Below are 27,758 nucleotides of genomic sequence, written 5' to 3' on the forward strand. Positions count from 1 at the left end.
ATTTCCCAGAATACTGGAGCGGGTGGCCATTTCCTTCTCCAGGGGATCATCCTAACAGGGACTGAACCCGGGCCTCCTGTATTGCAGGAGGATTCTTTACCGACTGAGCCACCAGGGAAGCCCCTACAACAGAACCTACCGCCTTGGAAAATGAACACTTAGGAGAATGCGTCTTCATTCCTCAGAGCTCCTCCACTGCTCTCCTTTCCCTCCCATCCCCTCCTGGGCACTCAGCTGCCTCTGCCCACCGCCACTCCCACCAGCTCCAGGAGTGTCTGGTGTGCTCAGTTTACATCAGCCTCAAGACTGAAGTCAGTTTTCAAAGTTGTAGAGTCTTTCTTTGGCCATTCAGGTCTTAAAAAGTTGGCCATCCTTCCACTTTCTGGACTGCAAATCATCTAGTGACCAATGATTTCCTCCTCTCCCTCTTAGCTCTCCTCTTGTTACCTAGCTGTTACTCCAACAGTTCCCCAAAGTGGAAGGAAGGAGACAAAATTGTACTTTTGGCCTCATTTTTAGAAACCATGGTGTAAAATTTCTCCAGGAAACTGGGTGCAACTAAGGGGCTGAATTTATATATATATATATATATATATATATATCGGAGAAGGCAATGGCAAGCCACTCCAGTACTATTGCCTAGAAAATCCCATGGATGGAGGAGCCTGGTAGGCTGCAGTCCGTGGGGTCGCTAAGGGTCGGACACGACTGAGCGACTTCACTTTCACTTTTCACTTTCCACTTTCACACATTGGAGAAGGAAATGGCAACCCACTCCAGTGTTCTTGCCTGGAGAATCCCAGGGACGGGGGAGCCTGGTGGGCTTCCATCTATGGGGTCACACAGAGTCGGACACGACTGAAGTGACTTAGCAGCAGCAGCAGCAGCAGGTATTCGTTGCTGTGTGTGGGCTTTCTCTAGTTGCAGCAAGCAGGGACTACGCTCAAGTCACCACGTGACAGCTTCTCATTGTGGTGACTTCTCTTGTTGTGGAGCGTGGGCTCTAGGGTGCACGGGCTCAGTAGTTGTGGCAGATTCTTAACCACAGGGAAGTCTGCCAAATGATATTACTTGGAGGAATTATTGGTTTCAAATGATCTTTCCCCCTCTATCTACTACTGCTGCTAAGTTGCTTCAGTCGTGTCCGACTCTGTGCAACCCCATAGACGGCAGCCCACCAGGCTCCCCCGTCCCTGGGATTCTCCAGGCAAGAACACTGGAGTGGGTTGCCATTTCCTTCTCCAATGCATACAAGTGAAAAGTGAAAGCGAAGCCGCTCAGTCGTGTCTGACTCGTAGGGACCCCACAGACTGCAGCCTACCAGGCTCCTCCATCCATGGGATTTTCTAGGCAATAGTACTGGAGTGGCTTGCCATTGCCTTCTCCGATGTGCCTGCTAGTAAACAGTAAACAGATGGGAGCGAGTACTCCAATTGAGAGCGTATGGCTGACGCGGCACTAGAGCTGACATCAGTCCATCTGCAAGTGAGACAGCAGAAGCGCACGGAAACAGCCGTATTACCGTGAGACCACACCAGTGCGCCTCGTTACAGAGAACCCCGACGGAGAGCGGGGCGCACGCTCTGAAGCCCTGAGAATGGACGGATCCGTGCGCACGTGGGAGGTCATCCCGCCTCTAGGGGGTGCCAAGCGAGCCTGGCCAGGGTCCCACGTCGGGCGCACGCTCTTTCGCTTCCACCAGTGTTCGGGATTTCAGGATCCGGTGGAAAACAGCTTTCTCAAGTTAAACGTTCCGGATCTCTGGGGACGGGGACACCAGGAGTGGGGAAACGCGGAACCCGGCTAGGGGACCAGTACAGAAAGCCGCCAGCTTCTGGGAGCCAAAGCGACTCGCTTTCCACTGCTGAGGTAACGCAAGAACTGCTGGCGTCCAGATTCCAGGCTGAAGCCAGGGAAGGTCCCGGGGAGGGGGGTTCGTGGGCGAGGTTGGAGGCGGTGAGGTCCGTCAGGGGACGCGCTGTCACTCTGGCTCCACCCGCTTCCTGGTCGGCGTCCTCGCCCCCTCGGGTGCAGTTTCCCAGCCTGAGCTGGGGCCTGGGGAACGCGGATTTCCCTCCTCCTGGAAGGGACCTTCCCTCCCCCCACCCTCGGCTCTCCCCGCAGGTGAGGCCTAGATGGAGAGGTTCCTGGCCCGGTTGTGCGGCACCAGCGCGTTGCAGCCGCTCCCGGTGTGGGAGGGGGACACCACCGGCCACTGCTTCACCCAGCTGGTGCTCAGCGCCCTGCCCCACGCGCTCCTGGCCGTGCTCAGTGCTTGCCATTGGGGCCACCCTAGGTGAGTAGAGACAGGTGCAGACTTCACTCGAAACCCGCGTCTCCGCAGAAGTGTAACCGAATAGTGAGGTCTCTAGGGAAAAAGAATAAAATGTGGGCATTACCACTTTGCAGCATTGTGTCTGTTTGAGGGCAAGTTAACCTGTTTTCCCGGCGCCTCATAGCACTGTTGAGAAACTTAAATGAGATAATGCATTTAAGCATATAGTGCAGAGTCTGGCACATTTTTAAAAGCCCCATGCATGGTAGCAATCATCACTTTTGTAGATTGTCAGATGCCCAACCACAGTTGTCATGAATTGGAGATGAAAGTGGGTGAACAGTGTTTTTAAGCCAAAAAGGTTAATGTGTGCTGAAGTTGTTGGACCAGTTTCTCACCCCTGCCATCTAGGAAACTTCAGTGTTTCTAGGCCAAGAAAAGCATAGGTACTCATCTGGAGAGGAAGCAGTAGGTAGAAGAGAAGAGCAAAATTAGAACCTTAATCCTTCCTCCATTTGGGGCTATAAGATGCAGGTGCTGAACTCACATTGATTTTGTGCTTAGTTCCTGTGTAGCTGGATATGGTAAAATTAATCTCACTCTGCCTACTGATAAGGCAGGAGGAAAGTCTAACTTGTCTAGTCTAATGGACAAATGCGTCCTTACTTAAGATGGGTTACAGGGATGGCGAATCCTTTCCTTGGGTAGGAGAAGCTTCAGATCTGCTTGGTCTTGGAGAAACCCTGATTTGTCCCTTACGCAGAGACAAAAGTCTGGAGATGGCACAGAGGGAGACTGACTGTGCTGAGACAAGTATCTTTTTAAAATGGGCATAGTCCCTTCAGAACTCACGGTGTAAGGAAAAGGCAAGAAAGACCAATATGTAATCCATAGAAATTATGTTTATCTCACGTCACTTAACAGACTCTTTGCAAGTTGCTCAAATGGGTAAGAGAGATCCAGAATCTAAGACAGAAAAGAATCTCAGAGGGCTTTGGGTCCAGACTCCTTACTGCTCACTGGGCTGATGAGAAAAATGAGATGCAGAGAAGTGGCTTGCCCATGTTCATAAACCTGGTTAATGACCAGGCTTGGAGCCAGTGTACCAGCCTCCAAGGGCTCACAATGTTTCTTATTCTGTCCCCACATCTTAAGAAATAGAATTATTAAAGATTGACTTTTACTAAAATATAAACCTTTTTGTATAACTGTGATCAGTGAACTTTTTAAGGGAAACTCCAAACATTTCACTCTACAATTGAAATTTTCAGTCACCCAGCCCTGCCAACAACAAAGGGAGTGTTTTTTAATGGAAATAGCTCACCCATTTGTTTATTAAAAACATTTTTTGCAAGCCAGGAAGATACAGACAAAACTCAAAAGATGTTTTTCTTCAGCTAATGGAGCTGCAAAAATGATCCACACCATCTTCTACAACCATTAGACAGAGAGTGGAATATCCTGAGGCTTCAGCAAGTTTAAGCTATACTAATAGAGTAAAGAAGCTGTGTGTAAGTCAAATTTTTATTCATTTAATAGTACTTCAGGTGAATTTAAGGGCTCTTTTTCAGTTAAGTTCTGTTGCTCAGTCATGTCTGACTCTTTGCGACTCCATGGGCTGCAGCATGCCAGGCTTCCCTGTCCAGCACCAACTCCTGGAGCTTGCTCAAACTCATGTCCATCAAGTCGGTGATGCTGTCCAACCATCTCATCATCTGTCGTCCCCTTCTCCTCCTGCCTTCAGTCTTCCAGCATCAGAGTCTTTTCCAGTGAGTTGGCTCTTCGCATCAGGTGGCCAAAGTATTGGAGCTTCAGCTTTAGCATCAGTCCTTCTAATGAATATTCAGAACTGATTTCCTTTAGGATGGCCTGGTTTGATCTCCTTCCTGTCCAAGGGACTCTAAAGAGTCTTCCAACACCTCAGTTCAAGGGCATCAATTTTTCGGCGCTCAGCTTTCTTTATGGTCCAACTCTCACATCCATACATGACTACTGGAAAAACCATAGCTTTGACTAGACAGACCTTTGTCAGCAAAGTGATGTCTCTGCTTTTTTATATGTTGTCTAGGTTTGTCATACTTTTTCTTCCAAGGAGCAAGCATCTTTTAATTTCAAGGGCTCTTTTGAGTAGATACTTTTGTAAAAGTGAAAACTTACCCTGTAGAGGTTATCTGTAGGAAATTTAGGTTGAGGTGAGGTGTGTGTGTGTTTTATTTGTTTTGTAATTAGGGTCTTCATGTTCAGTACAACCTTAACTCAGAACTGTTTTTATTTCTGTGGTGAAAGAACGATCAGAAATGGTATAGAAATGAGAAAATGGATTAGGTTAATCCAGGAAGATTTCCTGGGAGAAAAGACCATAAGTTCCAGGATAAAATGGGATGAGAATAAGGTATACAAGGCAGGAAAGGGAATTGATTCCCTCCCAGTGAGTGAGTTGCTGGAGGTCTCTCTGGACCCTGAGTCAGCTATGATGTGCCTTCTTTTCTCTTTCCCCCCGTTGTCCCCAGGAATCCAGATTACACCCCACACTGCAGTCCCGGATGGCGCCTCCGACTCGCAGCCTCTGTCCTGCTTTCCGTCTTTCCACTGCTCGACCTGCTTCCAGTCATTTTGCCACCAGGGACAGGCCCAGGGCCCACAGGGCTTGAGGTGCTGGCAGGGGGCGTGGCAGCTGTGGCCTGGATCAGCCACAGCCTGGCCCTGTGGGTGTTGGCTCATGCCCCGTATGGCCGCTCTCGGGGGCCCCCGGCCTTGGCTCTGGCTGCCTTCCTGCCAGCCCCAGCCCTGGTGCTGACCCTGCTGTGGCACTGCCAGCGAGGCACACTCCTGCCACCACTTCTCGTAGGGCCCCTTTCCCGCCTGTGTCTCCTCATCCTGCAGCTGGCTGCTCTCCTGGCCTATGGACTGGGCTGGGCAATCCCTGGGCGGCCACGGGAACCCTGGGCCCAGGAACCCCTCCTCTCTGAGGACCAGGAGCCCGAGGTGGCTGAAGATGGGGAGAGCTGGCTGTCCCGCTTTTCCTACACCTGGCTGGCACCATTGCTGGCCCGCGGGGCCCAGGGAGAGCTCCGGCAGCCCCAGGACACTTGCCGCCTCCCTCACAGGCTGCACCCAACCTACCTAGCCCGTGTCTTCCAGGCGCAATGGCAGGAGGGGGCCCGGCTGTGGAGGACCCTGTATGGGGCCTTTGGGCACTGCTACCTGGTTCTTGGACTGCTCAAGCTGCTGGGGACCATGCTGGGATTCTCAGGGCCCTTGTTGCTGTCCCTCCTGGTGGGCTTCCTGGAGGAGGGGCAAGAGCCACTAAGCCACGGCCTGCTATATGCCCTGGGGCTCACTGGTGGAGCCGTTCTGGGAGCCGTGCTGCAGAATCAGTATGGGTATGAGGTTCGGAAGGTGGCTCTTCAGGTACGAGGGACTGTGCTGAACATCCTGTACCGAAAGGCTTTACAACTGGGGCCCAGACGCCCTCCTGCTGGGGAGGTCCTGAACTTACTAGGCACCGACTCTGAGCGGCTGCTCAACTTTGCTGGGAGCTTTCATGAGGCCTGGGGCCTGCCCCTGCAACTGGCCATCACCCTCTATCTGCTGCATCAGCAGGTGGGTGTGGCCTTCGTGGGTGGTCTGATTCTGGCGCTGCTGCTGGTACCCGTCAACAAAGTGATTGCCACCCGCATCATGGCCAGCAACCAGGAGATGCTACGGCACAAGGACGTGCGGGTTAAGGTGAGGGGCTGCCTGGGGTCCCTCAGCCGTCCAGAGACCCCACCCAGCCTTCTGGTGCCCAGGTCTCCCATGCACAGTACCTGAGAGAGAGAGTGTGTGCTCCTGGAAGTTAGGAGCTCAGACTAGAGAAAGACAGATGGGGTTCACATCCTGATTCTACCACTTGCTAGTTCAGTCACTTCAGACAAGTCACTTCACCTCATTGAGACTCCCGTTTCCTCATCTGTGAAATGAGGGTAATCATAGCTTGCCTCATGGCACCGTTGGGAGGATCATGCAAGATGCTGCTCATCACGGTGCCAGTTACAAAGTAAGCACTAGTTAATGTAGCCTGTTAGTAATATTATAGTATTAGCTTCTGCAACCCTAATTGCAACCCTGAGAGAGCTGGGAACTTAGCTGTCTGGGGCCAAATGGGATTTTAGTGTTAGAGCCAGGATCCGAGTCTCCAGCCTCCTCCTTATCTCAGGCATGGAGCACCCCATAGCCGCCTGTGGAGGTCTAGGAGAACCCCAGCTACCTCTTCGGGATGGGCTATGGGGAAAGGAGCAGGTGTCTCCCCTGCCTGGGCCAGCTCTAGGTGTGAGGGTCTGGCTGAGTCAGTTCTGGAATGTACAGTGATCGTGGTACCTTTTCAGAGGGGATGGTGGGCTTCAGGTCCATACGGCGTAGCTGTCCATCTCTCACTGGCATAGCTCCGAGTGCTAATGGCAAGGGGGTGTCCCTGATAGCTGGTTATGGCATAGCGTTTTCCCCTACCCATGACAGCTACTGACCAGTCTCTAGGGCCTCTGGGGAAGCCTCCCAGTGCCTCCCTGGCTTGCAGGCTGGAGATGTTTGAAAGTTAGGATCCAAGGAGCTTGTCTGGCCCTTTCCCATCTTGTCTGGGTCTATCAGACTGCCCAACCCTGGGCTGTGGTGTGTACTCCTAAAGAATGGTTCCTATACCACCCAAGCTATGGGGCCAGACTGGTGACCAGCCCCTGAAGCCATCTTCTGGCTTTGGGAATGGTTCTTAGTCCCTCATCTAATGGAAGGAGTGCTTTTACCCCAGTGTGGTGACCTCCCCCCGCCACCCCGCCCCGTACTTTCCACTACTTCATCTTCTAAGAAGGTGGGGGGATTCCAGCTCCAGCCTGCCCCCAGCTGGGGCATAGGGGAGCTCCAAGTACTTGACATCCCATGCCAGGAGCCTGGGGGAGACTGGGCAGAGGAGAACACATGTGAGCAGTGTCTCCACTTCTCACTGGTCTCTTGTCCCTGTCCCTAGCTCGTGACAGAGCTGCTGAGTGGCATGCGTGTCATCAAGTTCTTCGGGTGGGAGCAGGCGCTGGGGGCCCGTGTAGAGGCCTGCCGAGCTCTAGAGCTGGGGCGACTCTGGGTCATCAAGTACCTGGATGCGGCTTGTGTATACCTGTGGGCTGCCCTGCCGGTCGTCATCTCCATCGTCATCTTTATCACCTACGTCCTCACAGGGCACCAGCTCACTGCCACCAAGGTGAGGACCAGGAACGGGGGGATAGCTGCAGGGAGATGTGAGATGGAAGCAGCAGCACAGAGATGGCAATGGAGTGGGGGGTGGGCTGGGGGCCTCGTGCTGCTGGGAAGGAGGAGTGGAGGGTCCCTGTCTGCCTTCTCCTTCCCCTGCTGAGGGGAAGTTCTCTGAAGGGACCTTTCATCTGGGGCCTCGGATATATGACCCATCCCTTTGCGAAGGAATTACTTCTTTTCCCCACCTCTTCCTCTCCAACTTCCAGTGAGGTCCCCTTAGCTTCATTCTGATGGCCCTGGGGGAAAAATTCATGATCCAGTGCAGGATGGATCCAGTGCTGGGTCTAGCCAGATGTTGCCCCTCAGAAATTCTGAGAAAGTCTCAGCGTGAGTAGGGCATGTGTGTGTATCAGGGAGTGACCTGGGTCCCTGGAGGATATCGGGAATTTCTGATATTCTTGGAGTGGCCACCTCTACCATCTGTAACCCAAGTATCAACCAGCTAAGCCCTCAGTTCTACTGCTACCTGTTCCCTCCACAGACCTGTCTGCAGGGCTACCCATAGAGCAGGCCTTCAGATAATTGCTAAGCTTTAGGTGATGCTTCAACCCCTCCCCCCAACCTCTGACCCCACTTAGGTGTTCACCGCCCTGGCACTGGTGCGCATGCTCATTCTTCCCCTCAACAACTTCCCTTGGGTGATCAACGGCCTCCTTGAGGCCAAAGTGTCCCTGGACCGGATCCAGCGTTTCCTCGACCTTCCCAACCATGACCCCCAGGCCTACTACAGCCCAGGTATTGGGAAGCTGGTGGGCAGAACCTGGCACAGGGGAGCAGAGGGCTGTAGCCTCTCGGTTGCTGTACACAGATGCTGCCAAGAGAAGCCAGAGGAGCAGAGTCTAGGTGGGGCAGGTGGTCATTTCCCCGGGGAGAATCCTCAGACCAAGACTGAGGCCAGACCATCCCTGGACATGTAGGCTGTGGACTAGAAGCCCAAGGTGAGTGGTTTCTTCCTTGTATAGATCCCCCGACAGAGCCATCTATAGCCCTAGAGCTTCACGAAGCCCTGTTCTCCTGGGACCCAGTTGGAACCAGCCAGGAGACCTTCATCAGTCACCTCGAAGTGAAAAAGGTTTGTTGGTCAAACGCCCTAGGAGAGTCTCCAGACTAATGAAAGACATGGAAGCTCAGTGACCGATAAGACAAGGACAGAGCCAATCATAGCCGCTGGCCTCTGTGGCTCTTATTACCGAGGGGGAGACCAGAGAGGTTTTGGTGGGCAGGTTTGAATTGGAGAGGCGAGGAGATTTTATCTCAGGATGTCATTTTTCTAACGCCTAGCTGCTTCAGAGCAGTCACATCCATCCCTGGTCGCCAGACAGCTCATGTCCACCTGCTCCAGACCAGCAATTGCATTTGTCTCTCTCTGTCCCGCAGGGGCTGTTGAGTTCTGAAAAGACCCCATAACTTGTCCAGCATCTTCCCCAGGTTGGGGAGCCCCAGCATCCCCTTCTCAGAAGGATGTTGCAAATGGTTTAGATAATCCTGTATTTAGCCTGGTGGAAAGGCACCACACCCTGTGACTCATACTGGGGCACACATCGTCAAAGAAGCACTTGTAAGAACGTTCCTGGCAGGACAGCAACTCCTGTCACCAAGTCCTAAGTTTTCACTCTCCCCTGACCCGTGTCCAACCCTTTGCCCCACAGCTCAACCCGGTGTTCTCCAGCGGTTCCTGAACCGCCTCAACCACATTTGGCTCACGTTTCTGGCTTGGGCTATATGTTTTATGTTTCGTCTTAGTTCAGGCAAGACAAGGCTGGAATTTTTCAAAGGAATTTTACTAACGTGTCAGTTGGGGCTTTTTTGGATTTAAGTCATAGAAACCCGCTGGAGCTAGATTAAGCCAACAAGAATTTGTTAGACGGATATAGAGATGAATTGCAGAATCCACAGTCAAGCACCTGGGCAGATCTCGGCAGCAGCTTGGAGCCAGGCCTCAACTTGCTGAGCTGGTCCTTCTGTTCACTCCTTCTCGATCTGCCTCCTTCCCTCTCTATGGACCTGCTCTCCCCCAAACAGAAGTAGGCCTGCAGAGAGCCCTTCCACTTACAGGCCCCAGCCAGAAGGAGGGAGGTTTCCCAGGGATAGGTCTCAGATTGGTCTGGTACCCACTCAAAGACAGGCCCACCCTGGCTGCCAGGGTGGGGCACCACAGACAACTGCTAGAATCCCCACCTTTTTCTAGAGAAGGAATTGTTTTCCTTTGTGAACCCACTCCACTATTCTTGCCCGGGAAATCCCATGGACAGAGAAGCCTGGCGGGCTACAGTCCATCGGATCCCAAAGAGGGGGACACGACTGAACACACACACGTACACACAGATAGCTCCATGAATGTATGTTACAACCAAGCAAGGAAGGGGGCACAGAAAAATTTAAACCGCAGATCCCAGAAATGGGCATCTGTGTAAACATTGCTTTTTGCCCTGAGCTTTTAGAAGTCTGGCTGCAGGTGGACTTAGCCAGCCCGCTGTGCAGGCCCCACAGCCTACAGTCCTTCCTTCCCCTCACTCCATCCTGAGTTGCCTGCCTCAGAGCTTTCCTGGAAAGTTCAAGGGCAATTTTCCTCCCATCTCTCTGGCACACTGTTCCTCTCCAGAGGCTCTTCACACAGTGAAACTGATGCTTCTCTGAGTGGAGAATAAAACACCCTGCTCCCCTGGGGCCAGCATTGCATCATTCACTGAGGCACACCTCAGTCTGTGGGCTGGGGAAATCTTTCCCCTCAGGCTTAACTGGGGCCTAGAGAGAAGCCTCCATGGGGTGACTGGCAGCCTAGGGCCTCTGGAGGGAGGACTGACACTCATGCATGTGGCTTCCTCGCAGGGAATGCTGGTGGGCATCGTAGGGAAGGTGGGCTGCGGGAAGAGCTCGCTGCTGGCCGCCATCACTGGGGAGCTGCACAGGTAAGCAACTGCCGGCACCCCCATCCTTAGTTCTGCCCTTCGCCAGCGCTTCCCTGGCCCCCGCTACATGGTAGACACTGTTTTAGTAGCCAGAGATGCCCAGATGAGCAAGACCTGGTCCCTTGGGAGAGTTTTCAGTCTGGAAAGGGAAAGGCAGTCAAGAAAGTGGGTTCTCATAACCATCCCTGGAGAAGGAAATGGCAACCCACTCCAGTATTCTTCCCTGGAGAATCCCAGGGACAGAGGAGCCTGCTGGGCTGCTGTCTGTGGGCTCGCACAGAATTGGACACGACTGAAGCGACTTAGCAGCAGCAGCATAACCATCACTGCAGAGTGTTAGAGGTGCTGTAACAGTGAGTGAAGAAATAAATGGAAACACCCGGCGTCAGCTGCTCTCGGTGTAGGAAGGGAATCCAGAGGAACAGAAGTGAGGGAGGGCCTACTTATTTCACTGTGAGAGTGAACATGTGCGGGGTGCTGGCCACATTCTCTTTTGAGCACCTTGACCCTGACAGCTGTTTGTCTGCAGTCAAAGAGCAGTTTCTCCCCTACCGGTCCACAGGGGCCCTCCAGCCTCCTTAGGACCCCTCAACCTCAGTGGCTGCCAATCCAGAGAGCCATGTGACATGAAGGGGGCCCCCCTGCAAAAGACAGCCCTCAGGAGAGGCTTCTGAGAGGTAGGGGCTGGGCCGGGAGGGGACCAGCAGGGAGCCGGCCCACCACTCTGCTGGCCTTGGTCTCTGCAGGCTCCGTGGGCAGGTGGCAGTGTGGGGGCTGTCCAAGGGCTTCGGCCTGGCCACCCAGGAACCCTGGATCCAGTTTGCCACCATCCGAGACAACATTCTCTTTGGGAAGACGTTTGACGCCCAGCTGTACAAGGAAGTGCTGGAGGCCTGCGCCCTCAATGAGGACCTCAGTGTGAGTGCCTGGCCACCCGCTTCTGCATGTCCCTGACACCACAGGTCAGAGACTTGCTTCTCTGAGAAGGGGTTGCTTGTACTCGGGCGTCATTTACCCAGCACTGGCCGTCAGGCTATGGTCCTTGCAGAGTGTCCAGTGTCTGCGCAGGACCTGGCAAGGGTGGGGACCAGGTGCTCCACACAGCAGCTGGGGGAACTCTGTGGGTCTCTGAGACTAGGGGAGGGTTTCCCATGAGGTTTAGCTCTCTGTCGATCTGGCTAATGGTTCTGATTCAAGAGGCCTTCCCCCACCTCCCCCTGGAAGAGTCAAGGTCATTCTAGAGAAGTCTGGCAAGCCACTCGAATCCCCACATCCAGAATGCTGAATTTAGGGGGAATGAGAGTCCAGCTTTGTCCCCTGACTTTTCCCAGCAGGACTGTGGTCAGCACCACACTATCCAGGTAGATGTGGAACATCCCTGGAAAGGAAGACCTTTGACTGTTGGACATCCTCTGTCCACTTCTCTTTTGCTTCTACCTTGGAGACATTTCCTGCATGTCTCCGGGGTGCAGGGAACTGCTCTGAGCACTAAGAAGAAGAGGTGAATCACAAAGCTTTTCCCTCAGGGGAGCCACTGTCTGGTGGACCACAAGTGCTTCCTCTGGCATGAGGACCCCTTAGCAAAGGAGACCACTCCCCAGGCCACAGGGAGGCTCGGGGTACCTTCCTCCTTGAAAAGCCTAGGGAAGTTTCACTTTGAATTTGCCTATCTTCATCCTTGGCTGTGAAAAAGGCAGGGTAGTGAGTGTGACTGCCTGTAGTCAGGGTAGTGAGTGCGGTTAATAGTCTGCATTCGTGTCCTGCCCTTTACTTGCTGTGGAATGACCTTGGACGGCGTATGTACCCTGAGCTTTGGTCTTACCTGTGAAATGAGATAGTATCAACATCATAAGGTTGCTGCGGGGTTGGGTGAGAGGATGCACGTAACTGCTCAGCACATAGAAGGTGTTCACCAGGGGGTTCCCTGGCCGTCCAGTGTTTAAGGCTCTGTGCTTCCACTGCAGGAGACACAGGTTCAATCCCTGGTTGGGGAACTAAGATCTCTCATGCCACAAGGGATGGCCAAAATAGAAAAATAGAAAGTGTCCAACAAATGCTTGTTGTTGCTGGAGTTGTGGTTTGCCCCCTCTGGCTCTGACACCCCAAATTTAAGTTCAGTCTCCTCAAACTCCCTGGCTCTCTCACCCCCGCCATTTCTTCCCAGTGGAGGGATGGGAAATGGGGCAGAAGGTACTGGGAGCTCTCTGACCAACACTGGGAGGCCTGTCCTGTCAGATCCTGCCTGCTGGGGACCAGACAGAGGTGGGGGAGAAAGGCGTGACCCTCAGCGGGGGACAGCGGGCCCGGATTGCCCTGGCTCGTGCCGTCTACCAGGTAAGCTGAAGACAGAGGTGTCCGGAGCCTCAGACTCAGAAGCTTGGCTCGGGAGTGGGTGGTGTGGGGATATTTCCATCAGCATTCTGTTTCTTCCCTCCCTCCTCCGTGTTGCTAAGGTGTTGGCCCTTTGGCCATCCCATCCTCCTTTTGCTGATTCAAGGCAGCACTAAAGACCCTTTGGAAAGCATTACGTGGCCTGAGGCACTAGAACCCAGCACAGTTGAGCACTGGCCTCACTTTACTGGAGGCAAGTCCACCCTCTGGTCTCACTTCCTTTTTTACCGCTCTACAGGTAGCCCCCAGAGTTCCCCTCAACCCTCCTGCCTGACGGCCTCAAGATCACATCCTTGGAGAGGCCTGGGTTCTGGCCAGAGGACCTGGCACCCATGGTGTCCCCACCCTCCTCCCCAGGAAAAGGATCTATACCTCCTTGACGACCCTCTGGCCGCCGTGGATGCAGACGTGGCCACCCACCTGCTGCACAGGTGCATCCTGGGAGTGCTGAGCCACACCACACGGCTGCTGTGCACCCACCGCACAGAGTACCTGGAGAGGGCTGACATGGTGCTGCTGCTGGAGGCCGGGCGCCTTGTCCGGGCCGGTAACGTGGGCCACCCGGACGGGCGGGAGCTGGGCTGAGTGAGGGAGCCACCTGCCCGGGTGCAGAAGATGGATCATCAGGGGGAGACTCAGCCGCCCACTCCGTGTGTGTCCTGGGTCCCTCTCATCCTTCTGTCTGACGGGAGGCCCTCTTCTGCCATCACAGAACTGGTGTGAAGGACGGAGAGCAGGAGGGAAAGGAGCTGTGGATCTGGAACTGGGGGCTTGGGGAAACCTAGAGGCCCAGGATCTCTGAGGGCAGTCTGGTGTCCTCAGAGAAGAGAGAGTCAGGTTTAGAGCAGTCATTTTATTTGAAAACAGATACACAGAAACTCTAATGGATTATTATCCAGAGGGACATGACTGTCTGCAGGTTCACTAGATAGAAGCAGGAGGAAACGAAGCTCTGGCAGAGTGTTAGGAGTTGCAGGAAGTTTGAGAAAGCCCAGCAGTAGAGAGAGGACTGGGTGCTCACAGATGGCCATAACTCGCCTCCCAGGGGTGGACCTTTTCTGTCTTTGCTGATCAAGCTCCAGACACAGAGGGAGGGCTGAACTTGATGGTTCTGCTCAGGGTCTGGGGGTCCAGGGCAGAGGCCTGCTAGGGGAGGTCAGGTTGGGGGTTCCAAAGAGCATGGAAGGTGGACTGGCTGACATGTTTAGAAACACACAGACTGTACCCCGAAGAGCCCCCTCCTAATCTCTCCTGCTGCCTTCCAGGGCCTCCCTCTGAGATCCTGCCATTGGTACAAGCTGCCCCCAGAGCCTGGGCTGAGGATGGACAAGAGTCTGACCCAGGTACGGTCTGGGGGTGAGAGGAAAGGGCCTGCTCTTCCCCACCACACTTGTAAAGACAGGTTTCTAGGAAGCTTGCCTGCCCCTGAAAACACTGAGGTTTTCGGCTATCATCCTGTAAGCTGAATTCCCCACCCCTGCCCACTCCGCCGCCTCTCTGATCCTCGCAGTTACAGCCTGGTCCCTGGAGAACCCAAAGAAGACAAAGGAGGGGCTGGAGGTGGAGGAGAGCGCGTCTGGCCGGCTGTGGCAGGAGGAAAGCAAGAAGGAGGGCGCCGTGGCCTTCCACGTGTACCGCGCGTACTGGAGGGCCGTGGGCTGGGGCATGGCTCTCGCCATCCTCTTCTCTCTGCTCCTCATGCAAGGTAGGAGCAATCTCTGCAGGCCTTCATTCCCCCACCAGCCCTGTTGCCCTGGTCCTTGTCACACCTTCACCTTGTGCTAATTGTGACAAAGCCCAGAGACTCACCAGGTGTGGGCAGCAGTTGGGACCAGAGGCTCATCCCTAATTCTGAGAGTCCCGGTGACTGGCGAGGGGCAGGGAGGGTGGGCTCCATAGCCATCTTCTGACCTGCCCCCAAGGCTGACTTCCCATTCTGCAGATTCAAGATCGCACTCTCCCCAGAGCTGAAGGGTGGCGGGCCCGGGAAAGACGCATGCCTAAGGAGGTCACGGGGTGGCGGCAAGGTGGGGAGGCCCGGGGGCCAAGGAGGGTAGAAGCCAGAGTTGAGGGCAGAAGAGGGTGTCTGAATGGAACGAGGAAGATGCGTGTCTGGCAGCTTTCTCTCTCCCATCCCCCCAGCCACCAGGAACGCGGCCGACTGGTGGCTCTCCCACTGGATCTCTGAGCTGAAGGCAGCCAAGAATAGCTCCCAGGAGGCGCCAGCCCCCACCAGGCTGGGCTCCGTGGGGCCGCTGTCCGCCCAGCTGCTCCTTTTCTCCCCCGGGAGCCTCTAGTGAGTGGCCGGGGCACAGGTCTGGGGCTCTCCTTGGTTCCCGGGCAGAGAGTGAGCTGGGGGCTGGCGTTACAGGGCCTATGTCTTCTGGAAGGTGGGGAGAGGTGGCAGGGGGTGGGGAAGGGAACCCTGAAAGGCCCCACTTTTGGTTACCCACAGCCCCCTCCCCACCACCCAGCACCTCAGTGTTCCCACTGCCCAGAGCTGCCCCCAACGGCTCCTCAGACCTCCGTTTCTACCTCACCGTGTACGCAACCATCGCTGGTGTCAACTCCCTCTGCACCCTTCTCCGGGCTGTGCTCTTCGCTGCGGGCACCCTCCGAGCAGCCGCCACCCTGCATCGCCGCCTCCTGGGTCGAGTCCTCATGGTGAGGGGACGGGAGGGTGGAGGTGGCCTTGAGGGGCCCCTCCCAGTACCTGGGCTCCATCGGGGGGCCCATCCCATCCCCCAGTCCTCAGGAGAAATCAGCTCCTCTCAGATGGGTGCAGCACTTGACACCTTGAGACCTGGAGGGACCGAGAGCAGAGCAGCTGCTGGGTTCAAACCCAGTTACTTAAGCCTATGGCTTTCTCGTCTGTAACGTGAGGAGAAGAGAATCTTCCTCAGAGTCACTTCCAGTTGGACTTCAAGCTCAGAGGACTGAGTTAACCACCCCTTAGGTCCCTTTTGCATTTGATTTATTGATCCATCTCTTTTTATCTGCCAATCCTGTTTCCATTTCCCCTCCTTTCCTTGATAAACAACCTTGTGAGGTGTGTTTAGTATGTATCAGTTTGTTTGCCTTTTTACAAAGTGGCTGTATTTTGTGCCCAAGTAGTTTTATAAATGCCTGGAAAATCCCATGGGTGGAAGAGCCTGGTAGGCTGCAGTCCATCGGGTCACTAAGAGTTGGACACGACTGGGCGACTTCACTTTCACCTTTCACTTTCATGCATTGGAGAAGGAAATGGCAACCCATTCCAGTGTTCTTGCCTGGAGAATCCCAGGGACGGGGGAGCCTGGTGGGCTGCCGTCTGTGGGGTCGCACAGAGTTGGACATGACTGAAGTGACTTAGCAGCGGCAGCAGCAGTTTTATAAATGACACTCTTTTCTTACAGTTTTTATTTAGAGCTCATTTTAAGATCCATGCCTGTTGCTGTGTGTGTATATTGTCTGTTGCTTGCCCCATAGTACATTATTAGGATTCATCAGTACATGGAAAGTACTTAGCATAGTGCCTGGCATATACTGAGTGCTCAATTAGCCATTATTATTATTAACGATGTTGTTGTTATTACAAAGCTCTTTTTTCTCTGGTATCTTATGAGGGCCTCCTTATAGCCCTGTGAAGGTTATCCCTTTTTACAGATGAGGAAACAGGCTCTGAGAGTGTATGTGACCTGGGCAAGCTAGTCTTGTGGCCATGAACCCAGGACTGTGTGGGTCTTTCCCTTGCCTCTCAGGGAGCAACTGCCCACTGTCCGCCCACATCTTCAGGCTGTGAAGGAATTGATTTTATCATAAGCTGACATTGGGGTGACATTCGCAAATCCCTTTGACCTAGTTCCCTCCCTTAAGATAGGACTCTTCTCCCAGTAAAGGCAGAGAGTTGGGAGACAGGGAAGGCAGGGAAAGGAAAAGGATTGTCTTTGAGATGGTACTTCCCAGTAATGAGGAGTCTAAATAGCTCCTGAGCCCCTGCTCCGTGGCAGGCAGACTCCGCTGAGCCCCTGACTGCTGCTCCAGGATGTGTGGTTCCATTACTGTCCCCCTTTTGGAGATGAGGGATGGGGGCCTTGAGGAGAGGAAGCCCCCTTGGCTGGGGTCTCACATCTGGTAAGCATCAGGGCTGGAATCCAAGGAGCAGTCTGACTCCAGAGCCTGAGCCCTTGACCATGAGACAGTATTGACTTGACCGCTGTCCTCACCACTCTGTCCAGCCACGGGCAGTCAGGGCGTTCCTCCTGACATTGAAATCGTACTCACGGCCTGAAGTCTCCATCTTCTGGAATGAGATTAGCTCCCTGCCCTCGAAAGCGGAGTAGGCACGCATAGCACAGAGGTAGAGGGGTGGCCAGCCTGGCCTCTCAGGGTCCCCACCAGCCAGAGAGACAGAGAGCTTCTATCTTGCCCGCCTGGGGTATTGTTCTAAGTTCCTCCAGCCCCTCCTCAGTGCCCTGAACTCTGGGAACACTTTACTGCTTTCCTGTTCTCTACCTTGGGCCTTTCCCCTCAGCCCACCTTCCCCGGGGGCGACCTCTGTGGCTTTTCTGCCTTGTCCTACCTTGGCCCAACCACATCTCTTCTCCCAGGCTCCGGTGACTTTCTTCGACTCCACGCCCATGGGCCGGGTCCTCAACCGCTTCTCCTCTGACGTGGCCTGTGCAGATGACAGCCTGCCCTTCATCCTCAACATCCTGCTGGCCAACGCGGCAGGCCTGCTGGGGCTCCTGGCTGTGCTGGGCTTTGGCCTGCCCTGGCTGCTGCTGCTGCTGCCGCCTCTGAGCATCATCTACTATCGCGTGCAGAGCCACTACAGGGCCTCCTCGCGGGAGCTGCGGCGCCTGGGCAGCCTCACCCTGTCTCCCCTCTACACCCACCTGGCCGACACCTTGGCCGGCCTCCCTGTGCTCCGGGCCGCGGGGGCCACCTACAGGTGTGTGAGTGCCTCTTCCAACCAGAGCCACAGGTGTGAGATGCTGGGATGGTCAGGGGGGATGAAAATGGGGGGTGGGGCATGGATCTCAGGTCTCCTGAGAAGAGAAAAGTGGGTGATGGTACTAGGGGAGAGAGGAAGGAAATGGAAGAAACAGGTTAGTGAGCCCAAGAAGCCCCCGCTGTGAAAGAGCACACTGGTTCCTCCGTAGCCCCAAGGTGAGGCCTGTGGGTGTGCGGGTCAGCGCCAAGGAGCGGGTGTTCTGCAGGGAGGAAGTCTGGGCAGGTCAATGCAGCCACAGCATGGTCTCCTCCAGGTTTGAGGAGGAGAACCAGAGACTCCTGGAGCTCAACCAGAGGTGCCAGTTTTCTGCCAGTGCCACGATGCAGTGGCTGGACATCCGGCTACAGCTCATGGGGGCCGCTGTGGTCAGCGCCATTGCGGGCATCGCTCTAGTGCAGCACCAGCAGGGCCACGCCAACCCAGGTGCCACCCCGGGACCCTTCAGTCTCACCTCAGAAACCTGTTATTCCTCATCCCCCCGCCATGACCTTTCCCATTACCGCCAAGGATTTTCACCTCTTGACTAGGGTTCCCTGTGAGGAAATGTTGTCATTCTCATCACCCCCATTTCAGAGTTGAGGACGCTGAGTCTCGAGGAGTCCCTTGCCGGGTGGTGGTGGATCTGCGGCTAAACAGGCCTTCTGATCACCACCCGTGCCTGCTCACCCCATCCTCAGCGCCTAGTACCCCACCCCAGTCCACCTGCCTTCTCCCTGTCCCCCTGTGTAGCCTCTCCAGGCTCACCCACTCCCGTGCATGCAGCCTCCCGTGGGCCTGGCCTGGCTCCTGCATCTTCTTGCTTCAGTGCCAGCTTCCTTTAAATGCCCACGGTCCACAGCTTAGGGTTCGCCCATTCTGCCCACCCCCTCCCTACACGCATCCCAGTGTCCAGGCCTCCCCTAGCGCTCTGTCCCTTCCTCCCCTAGGACTGGTGGGCCTGTCGCTGTCCTATGCCCTGTCTCTGACGGGCCTGCTCTCAGGGTTAGTGAGCAGCTTCACACAGACAGAAGCCATGCTGGTGAGCGTCGAGCGGCTGGAGGAGTACTCCTGTGACCTGCCCCAGGAGCCCCGGGGCCAGCGGCCACAGGTAGCCCCAGCCTGGGTGCTGGCACCCTGAAGGCCCCGCCAGTTCCTCTCCTTGTGCCCCTCATCAACTTTTCTCCACTCCTGTAGTGTCCCACGTGATCTCCCCATTCTACGTGCCTGTCCCCCATCCCTCCTAACTCTCCCCACCTCTCCTGTCACACCGTCCGTCCCTCCACCCTTTCCCCCGTCTCACCTGTCTCCCCCCCTCTCCCATGCACGGACCCCACCAGCTGGGCATCGGCTGGCTGAGCCAGGGGAGCGTGGAGTTCCAGGACGTGGTGCTGGCGTACCGGCCAGGGCTGCCCAACGCCCTGGATGGGGTGACCTTCCATGTGCAGCCTGGAGAGAAGCTGGGCATCGTAGGCCGCACGGGCTCTGGCAAGTCTTCCCTGTTGTTGGTGCTCTTCCGGCTGCTGGAGCCCAGTTCCGGGCGAGTGCTACTGGACGGCGTGGACACCAGCCAGCTGGAGCTGGCCGAGCTCAGGTGTGGGGGAGTGAGGAGAGGGGATGGCCACTGGCAGGGAGAGGAAGGCCCAGCCAGGAAGGCTTTCTATAAACACACAGCAGCCGGGGTGGATCAGGAGGTGAGACAGAGGGTGGGACGAGCAGGCTAGAACAGGGAGCTCCCTGCACTCAGGCCTGGAGTCAAAGCTGCGGCCTCAAGGCGGTCACCTTCCCAGCTTCATCTTGGAATTCCCAGCACACGATGCCTTCCACTCTAGACCACCGGTCACTATCTCCTGAATCAGAGCCTCCCAGGTGCCATGCCCTGGGGCTTGGGACAGCTGGTGACCTGGGCCAGTAGCCCCTGGCCACAAGTGGCCTCATCTGGAGCCAAACATCCCCCCAACCACGTTACTCTGTTATCATTTTCTCTTAGTTCCATGATATGGGAAAAGGTAGGGGGAAGGGCTGTCCTAAAGCCATTACGACCCCAGGCCCTGGCCCTGGCCTTCCTGCCTTCTCTTCTAACCTGTGACGGCCTGCCCTTATGGCTTAACCAGAGAGCTCCTCAGGACCTGATTTCAGGCTTGCTTTCAACCTGGAAGTGTCCCCTACCCAGTCACACTGCCCACTCCTTGCCATCCACTGCTGCCCCATGACACTGGTGTCAGTGCCACACAGTTTGGCTTATGCTGGTTCTGTTTTTGCCCCTCAGGCCTTTGGTTTCCTTGGTGTTCCTCATAGCACCAGCACAATTCCAGGTTCATGGCTGACCAAGCAGGGAGCGGGACGGGGGTTGTGATCAGGTCTTACCCCACGCTCTCCTGAAGGGCTGGACCTATAACTGAGACCTGTTTTGGGAGCAGAAGTGGTCACATTTCCAGCCTCAACCTCTGTGCCCCCAGATCCCAGCTGGCGATCATCCCCCAGGAGCCCTTTTTGTTCAGCGGGACCGTGCGGGAAAACCTGGACCCCCGGGGCCTGTATGAGGATGGGGCCCTATGGCAGGCACTGGAGCAGTGCCACCTGAGTGAGGTGATCGAGTCTATGGGTGAGTGTCCTGTCCTGCGTGGTGGCGGGGGCAGCAAGCAGAGAGGGGCTGGAGAAGGCTTGGGACCCCGGAGTCAAGACGCTGTGCTTCACAGGTGGTCTGGATGGTGAGCTGGGCGAGGGGGGCCGGCGCTTATCTCTGGGGCAGAGGCAGCTGCTGTGTCTGGCCAGGGCTCTCCTCACAGATGCCAAGGTAGGACAAGAGGGAGGGCCATTTGAGGGGGCCAGGACGAAGGCAGGGGCAGGTGAGAGCTGAGGAAGTAGACTGGGGAGAGGTCTCAAGGGACCAAGTTCATTTTCCTTTTAGAGCTGGAGGTGGGGAGCTGTGGGCTGGCCTGGGCCAGACCAGGAGGTGGGGGCTGGAGCCTTGGGTAGCAGCCTCTGCTAACCCTCTTCTCCACTCTCCTCCCTAACCCTCCCCACATGCTCCAGATCTTGTGCATTGACGAGGCCACAGCAAGCGTGGACCAGAAGACAGACCAGCTGCTCCAGCAAACCATCAGCAAACGGTTTGCCAACAAGACAGTGCTGACCATTGCCCACAGGTGTGTAGGCATCCAGAGTGAGAATCTAAATCAGGGGTGTCATGGACCCAGAGCCTCACTTCCTTTCAGGGACCCCGGGAGTCAGGGCTCTGGAAATTCCAACCCCTGTGACTCTCAGCTCCTCATTCTCTAGGCTCCCACCAGGCCCCTTGGAGCGCACGGGCTCAGGGAACATGCATCCCCTTCCCTAGCACAGAGCCCAGGGGCTGAAGCCTGTGGGGCAGGGGGGCGCTGTCCAGGGCGGGGAAGAGGAGAGAAAGGAGGTCAGCCTCCTCTAGGGTGCTGTCTTCCATCCCCGCACTGACCACCCCCTCCCATGCAGGCTCAACACGATCCTGAACTCTGACCGGGTGCTGGTGCTGTGCGCGGGGAGGGTGGCGGAGCTGGGCTCCCCTGCCGCCCTGCGTACTCAGCCCCACTCGCTGTTCCAGCAGCTGCTGCAGAGCAGCCCGCAGGGAGCGCGCTCCGCCCCGTGAGGGCCCGGGCCCCCCCAGCTGCCGGTGGTTTACACTCCTCTGTGGCTCTACCTCTCCCTTTCCCCCACAGAGGGGAAAGGGTGCCTGGGCTCCTCTTCACAAGCCACTCCTTGTGCGGGCAGAGTCCCGTGGCTTCCCCAGAGGCAGGCCTCTGCTCTGGCATCTAGGACTCCAGGCGGACTTTTTCTGGCAAAGGAACCCACGTGCACGTCCATAGTTTTATTTGATAAAATTCCCATTTTTACATTCTGTGTATTAAAAAAATAATATTTGTGGCATGAGGCTGAGGTCCCTCAGTGTGTGTACCCCAGCTGAGGGGTGGCGAGAAAGGGCCACTCCAGTCCAAGCGCCCTAGGAGGTGAAGGAGGGGCCCAGAAAGCCCCCACCTCCATCACAGAGCGGTGGTCTTCCCAGGCTCGGGGGGCAGGTCAGGCGGCAGAGGGAACCCTGCCGGCAGCATGCTAACCTGACACTCCTGGTCCTGGCGCGCTGGGGCATAGTGTGGGGCAGGGTAGCAGCAGGGTCCAGGGGGGCAGAAACCCCGGCGCCAGGCCCTCAGCGTTAGCAACACTGTGGACAGGACCAGGGCGGCAGTGACGGCCCCAAATACCACCACGGCCACCAGGCTGGGCTCGCCCAGCCCGGCCTCTTGTCGCCGCACCACTTCCTTCACGGAGATGCGCAGCAGGCCGGCGCCCGCGCTGTGAGGGATGGGCCCCGTGGCAGGTACCAGCACAGCCAAGGTGGGCCCTGGGGGGGTGTCCGCTGTGGCGGCAGGACCCGGGACGGGTAAGACTAGCTCACAAGTCTTGCCACCATAGCCACTGGGGCAGAGACAGTCAAAGTCATGGACCCGGTCCCGACAGCGGGCCCCTCTCTGGCAGGGGCGGCTGGCACAGTCGTCCAGGTTGATGGTGCAGAAGCGCCCAGTGAAGCCCTCGGGGCAGAGGCAGGAGAAGCGGTTGATGCCGTCCAGGCATGTGGCGCCGTTAGCACAAGGCCGCATCAGACAGTCGTCCACATTCACCTCGCAGCGGGCACCCACGAAGCCCGCCAGGCAGCGGCAGGTGAAGTTGAGGGCAAAGCCCTGGTCGTCCTGGCACTGCCCGCCGTTCCGGCACGGGGAGCTGGTAGGGGAGGCGGGGAGGGTGTTTTATCAACTGCCACCTGCAGGGTAGACCAGGTCGACATCCGGATCCCTGCTTCCACCACCCCTCTCTAGCTCTGTCCCCTCGAGCCACTCTCTCTGAGCCTCAAATGCCTCCTTTAAAAATGGGATCAGAGCAGTACCCGGCTTCCCAGGTTGTGAGGGTTAAATGAGATGATCGAGGTCAAGCCGGTAGCAGAGGGCCTGACCCAGAGTCAAGACCAAGGCGAGTTTACTGTTCATGTCCTCTCAGACTCTTAGACCCAGGGCCAGAATGAGGACAAGTCGAGCCCCACAGGCTGTCTCCTCATTCACCCTGAAGCCTAGGCTGCCGCATGGGACAATTTCAGGGGTTGCACGCCAGCTTTCCTGGGAGGCTGAGGGGGCTCCTAGGCCCACAGCCTCCCCAACCAGGGGAGTCACACAGTGATGTGTTACACCTCCAGCCCCTGTCAATTTCTGTCGTTGGAGAAATGGTTCAGATGGTGTCAAAAAAGCTGAGGAGCCCTTGGGATACTTTGGCAGACCGGGGTTTTATCCTCGAGTGTCCCCATGTGGGACTTGAGACCCTCAGCCCTAACACTGCCCGGCCACCCCCCTACACAGTCCTCTCTCCTCCGTCGCCAGATTCTCACCTAACCAAGGGGCCAGCACTCACCCTGCCTGCTCACAGGGTCCGGCCTTGCGCTCACAATCACGCCCGTGGAAGCCTGGTGGGCACACACAGTGGTACTCACCGCCCCCATCATACACGCACTGGCCTCCGTTCCGGCAGGGGGACTGCGTGGTACAGACGTGTTCATCTGCAGAGGAGAGCGGGAGGGCTCTGGGACAGCCCCTCGCATGTGGCACCCAGACCTGCCCAGGCCCCACCCAGAGCTCCTTGGGGGTGGCTCATACTACAGTCCCAACCCCGGGCGGAAATCAACACTGAGTTTGGAGTCAGGGGCGCCTACTCCTAGCCCTGTCAGTCTGTCTCAGCGTGCCTTTGGGTAAGCTGTATCTCATTTATGGATCGCAGTTTCCTCATCTGCGATATGAGGACAGTTTCCCGCAGGCGTCTTACCTACCACAGAGTGTTGTGTTGAGGACCAGTTCAGATAACTGTTAGGTATAAAGGCTACAACTATAAAATACTACAGGCTTCCCTTGTGGCTCAGCTGGTAAAGAATCCGCCTGCAATGTGGGAGACCTGGGTTCGATTCCTGGGTTGGGAAGATCCCCTGGAGAAGGGAAAGGCTCCCCACTCCAGTATTCTGGCCTGGAGAATTCCATGGACTGTGTATAAAATACTACATATATGAGGGTTTGAGCCAGACACGAGAGGCACTCAATAAATAAGGATGGATGTTTCTCCCAAGACATGTGGGGCCCCCAGTCCAACAGCTACCCTCTCTGCTCCCCTACCTTTGTCACAGAACTTGCCTGCCCAGCCAGTGTGACAGATGCACTGCCAGGGCTGGTGGCAGGTACCGTGCTGGCAGCCAGGCATTCTCACACAGCGCTCACAGTGCAGCCCCTCCCAGCCTGGGTCACACCTGATGGGGGAAAGCACAGGGCTCTGGGTAGAAGGAGGTGAAGACAGGGAGGAGGCAAGCTCAGAGCTTCCAGGAAACAGGAGACAAACATGACAGCCCCTAAGGGGAGGCAGGCCCATCCCGGGTGGATACAGAGCTGCGCCAGGTCACCAGATACAGATATGATATCAGGCCACCAGGCACCAGCGTTGGAGTTCTGGTTCTGCACTCCGTCTAGCCTTTCCAAGTCTCAGTTTTCTAATCTGTAACCTGGGGTGACGCCTGGCAGGGATGTGTTGAGGAAGAAATTAAGATGAGGGACTTCCCTGGTGGTCCAGTGGTTAAGAATCCACCTGCCAATGAAGGGGACACAGGTTCAATCCCTGGCCCAGGAAGATCCCACATGATGAGGAGCAGCTAAGCCTACATGCCGCAAACTGAACCCGCGCACCCTAGAGCCCGTGCTCCCCAGCAAGAGAAGACACCTCAGTGAGAAGCCTGAGGACCGCACTGAAGAGTAGCCCCTACTAGAGAAAGTCCATGTGCAGCATGAAGACCCTGCACAGCCAACAACAAAAATAATAATTTTAAAAAGAAGATACATTAAGATGATGTCTGGCATATCTGAGGTGCTTAGAAACATTTTCGAAAGAAGAGTGACCTTGAAAGGTCATCAGGACTATCTTCCCACCCTGATTCCAGGGCAAGGCCTGCTTCAGAGTCCCCAACACCCCAGCCCCTCCAGCAGCTTGCCTGTCAGCTCATGTTTTTACATCCAGACACACTTTCCTCCTGCTGCAGAATTTACCCGACCCCTACCCCAGTGTGTCAGTTACTTAAATTTATCAAAGTAAGACCCCCTTGAATAAGTGCATCTCCCCAGCAACCTGGCAAAGCCTTTCTTTTCCAGGCTAAACCAATTCTCCCTCTGTTATCTTTATCTCCTCCCCCTTGCTTCATGGCTCCCACTCTCCATGCTCCCTTAAGCTTCAGATCTTTCTCCTGGTGTCTCGAAGAGGAAAGTTTTAGAGTTCCTGGATCAGACTTGGGAGAGTAAAGTGGGGCGCCTTAGTTAGAAGACGCAAAGGAGAGGCAAGGCAAAGGGGAAGGGGGAAGGGATGGGCACGGTGCCGGGCTGCCCATCTGCCCTGTGTGCCACGGACTTGAGGGGATGGGGAGGGCCCTAGACTTTCTGGGTCAAGCCTGGGACTTGACTCGGTTGTGGGTATGGAGGCCTGGGAAATGCGGAGCAAAGGGTTTGGGAGCACCGTGCTCGACGGAGAGGTACCTGCAGGAGCCGTCAGGCGCGCAGCAGCCGTGAGCCAGGTCACAGAGGGAGCTGCAGTCATCGCCTGCAAGAGATTGATGTGGGAGCGGTGAGCCCGGGGGTCGGGTTCGGTTGCCTGAGATGCAGGGCCAGGGAAAGGATGCAGGGTCCCCGTAACTGGAGGGGCCCAGCTCTGGGGCAAGGTAGACAGACTAATCGCATTCCAAAGGAAAGTCCTGGGTGTCGCCAAGCCCGTGGTCGGAGCGGCTTGCAGTGCCATCTCTGGCCGGCAGAGGTCAACGTGCGTGCGAGGGACGGCCGGACAGGGCCGCGACCACAGCCCCCAGGGGGAGCGCTCACCTCGGGCAGGCTTTACGGGTGCCCCCAGGATGCACAACAGGAAAACGAGATGTAGGCAGCGGCAGCCGCTGGGCATGGTCAGCGCCGGCCCCGGGACGGACAGACGGATGGATCGCCGGACGTGCGGACACCTGTGGGATGGCATGGGCTGAGAGGCCGGACGTGGAGATAGAGGCAAGGATTCCGGTTTGGTCCCGAGTGACAGGAGCCGAGGGGGAGAGGGGCGTCCAGACGGGAAAAAAAAAAAGCGGGGCGGGGGGAGTGGTTCAGCGAGAGGGCGGGGGGGAGGAAGGTGTGAGCATGCGAGGGGACTGGAGACAGAAACGCGGAGCCGGCTACGTGGGAGGGAGGGGAAGGATGGACAGCGCGAGCGAGGTCAGGACGCGGGAAGGGCTGGGGCTGGGAACGCAGTCGGGACGGAGGGGCGCTGGGAGACCGCTGAGAGGCGACACGGGACCCGGCAGCGCGCAGCCTCTGCCCCGCCTCTGACTCCCCACGGCCCCCTGCTGTCTCCGCCGCGCTGGGCTCGGCCGCGGCGCGGGGCCTCGGACACCCAGCGCGCCCCGAGCCCGGCTCGTCCCGCGGTCCTCACCTCGGGCTGGGAGGCGGCGCGCCTCGGGGCGCAGAGCGAGGCGGGATCCGACGGACTCCGCCGAAGGGCCAGACCGGGGCGCGGGGCCGCCCCTAGCGGGTCGCGGGGCCGGGCGCCCAGGCGGCTGCCAGGCGAGCCCAGCGCTGGGGAATCTGGGCCTCGAGGCGACCCCGAGCGGCTGCGGCGGCGCCTCGCACGCGCTCAGGCCGCCTGCCAGGGGCGGCGTGCGCCGGCGGAGCCCGCCTCCCCGCTCCGCTCCCAGGCTGCCACCGCCGGCCCGCCCCCGCCCGCCCGCGCCCGGCGCCCCCGCCCCCAGCGGTCACCCCTTCCTCCCTGCCTCGCGCTCCCCGGGCCCCCGCCCGCCGCAGTCAGCCGACCTCTCCGCTGCAAGGAGGAAATTACGGGAAGCTAAATGGGAGCCGACTGTAAAGGGTCGGCCAAGTGTGCGCAGCCGTCATTCTCCATCTCGCATCTCCGCCTTCGCGACCCGGGCCGCTCACCCCGCGCCCCACCTCTGCTCCCCCCAGTCCGCCGCTCATCACGCCTCTCAGATAAATCTCGCGCACGCTCAGGGCACACTTGACGCTCCCGGCCCTCCTCCTGTCACCAGCCCACGCCTCCTCCATTTGTAAATCCTACATCCCCTGCTTCATCTGTCTGCTACTCTCCTCCTCCCCGCCGTCCGCTTCTTTCTCCCCACGTGGCCATCAACAGCCTTCCAGGGTCGATCCCTGCCTAGGTATTAGCGTGACCCACTCACCCACCCCTCCATCCCTCTTCCCGCCAGGTCTGTCTTTCCTATCTCTTTGCGTTCCGCTACCACTACTGGGAAGGTTCCGTGCACTGGGAACGCCCCCGACTCTGTAAATGTGCACTCCAAGTTCCCTCCTCTGTACCCCGGATCACCTCCATTCTTAACCTCAGGCTGATCGTCGACTGCCCAAACCCAGAGCTAGACTTGAGTGTTCTGTAGAGGGAGTGACGAAGCTCTGTACCTTCAGGCTAATGGCTCAGAGACCTCTGTCCCGGGAAAGGAGAGGAAATCATTTCTTGTTTGCCCAAAGCAAGGGAGCAGAGATCAGGATCACCCGTCCCCATTTTTAGTCCTTCAAATCAAGATTTGATTTCACCATCCTTAAATTCGTGGTGAGAAGTAGCCCCTAGCCCGTGCAGAGCAGCTTCCTACAGACAACCCCCACAGGTCCGAGCCCCTGAACTAATTTTTCTTGCATTCTTCATTGAACGTAGCCACACCCACCCCATCTGCCTAGCCATCTTCCCTGAAACTCTGTTCACCTCTTTTCTCCAGAGCTTTCTAAATTCGAACTGAACAATGCCATAGCTCTGACCATATGTTTTACTTTTTTTTTTTAACCGAAAAATTGCAAACAACCTATACTGTCCAAAATGATTATAAACAGGT

The 27,758-nt window shown here is 56.6% G+C and overlaps 2 protein-coding genes across 7 annotated transcripts; one reads left to right on the plus strand and one right to left on the minus strand.

The window, feature by feature from the left end:
• Positions 1–1,670: 1,670 nt before the first annotated feature.
• ABCC10 (ATP binding cassette subfamily C member 10) lies at positions 1,671–21,570 on the plus strand. 4 transcript variants are annotated; one of them, XM_055406073.2, is made up of 22 exons: positions 1,676–1,869; positions 2,125–2,296; positions 4,786–6,004; positions 7,275–7,502; positions 8,134–8,290; positions 8,518–8,627; positions 10,385–10,464; positions 11,211–11,382; positions 12,700–12,798; positions 13,213–13,402; positions 14,121–14,198; positions 14,366–14,560; positions 14,998–15,151; positions 15,330–15,519; positions 17,445–17,788; positions 18,105–18,274; positions 18,778–18,938; positions 19,168–19,421; positions 20,287–20,432; positions 20,527–20,624; positions 20,864–20,976; positions 21,299–21,570. In XM_055406073.2, the coding sequence occupies exons 2-22, from the start codon at positions 2,136–2,138 to the stop codon at positions 21,450–21,452; spliced, it is 4,473 nt and encodes a 1,490-aa protein (XP_055262048.2). In that variant the 5' UTR covers positions 1,676–1,869; positions 2,125–2,135; the 3' UTR covers positions 21,453–21,570. The 4 variants fall into 4 exon arrangements, 3 of the variants coding, with proteins under 3 accessions (XP_088687112.1, XP_088687111.1, XP_055262048.2); XR_008683254.2 differs by lacking the exon at positions 21,299–21,570 and having other exon boundaries at positions 1,671–1,869; positions 20,511–20,624; XM_088830986.1 differs by lacking the exon at positions 14,998–15,151 and having other exon boundaries at positions 1,675–1,869; positions 15,311–15,519.
• Positions 21,571–21,843: 273 nt separating this feature from the next.
• On the minus strand, positions 21,844–27,042 carry DLK2 (delta like non-canonical Notch ligand 2). Of its 3 annotated transcripts, none has more exons than XM_055406098.2 (6): positions 26,713–27,042; positions 25,744–25,874; positions 25,405–25,468; positions 24,007–24,137; positions 23,258–23,402; positions 21,844–22,579 (listed from the first exon to the last, which is right to left on the minus strand). In XM_055406098.2, exons 2-6 carry the CDS (start codon positions 25,817–25,819, stop codon positions 21,844–21,846), a joined length of 1,152 nt encoding a protein of 383 aa, XP_055262073.2. In that variant the 5' UTR covers positions 25,820–25,874; positions 26,713–27,042. The 3 variants fall into 3 exon arrangements, with proteins under 3 accessions (XP_055262073.2, XP_055262072.2, XP_055262070.2); XM_055406097.2 differs by lacking the exon at positions 26,713–27,042 and adding an exon at positions 26,336–26,593; XM_055406095.2 differs by lacking the exon at positions 26,713–27,042 and having other exon boundaries at positions 25,744–25,903.
• Between the last annotated feature and the right edge of the window lie 716 nt (positions 27,043–27,758).

Source organism: Moschus berezovskii, chromosome 23, assembly GCF_049115385.1.
Source record: "Moschus berezovskii isolate FMDL1 chromosome 23, NW_MosBer_1.0, whole genome shotgun sequence".
NCBI classification, from domain to species: domain Eukaryota; kingdom Metazoa; phylum Chordata; class Mammalia; order Artiodactyla; family Moschidae; genus Moschus; species Moschus berezovskii.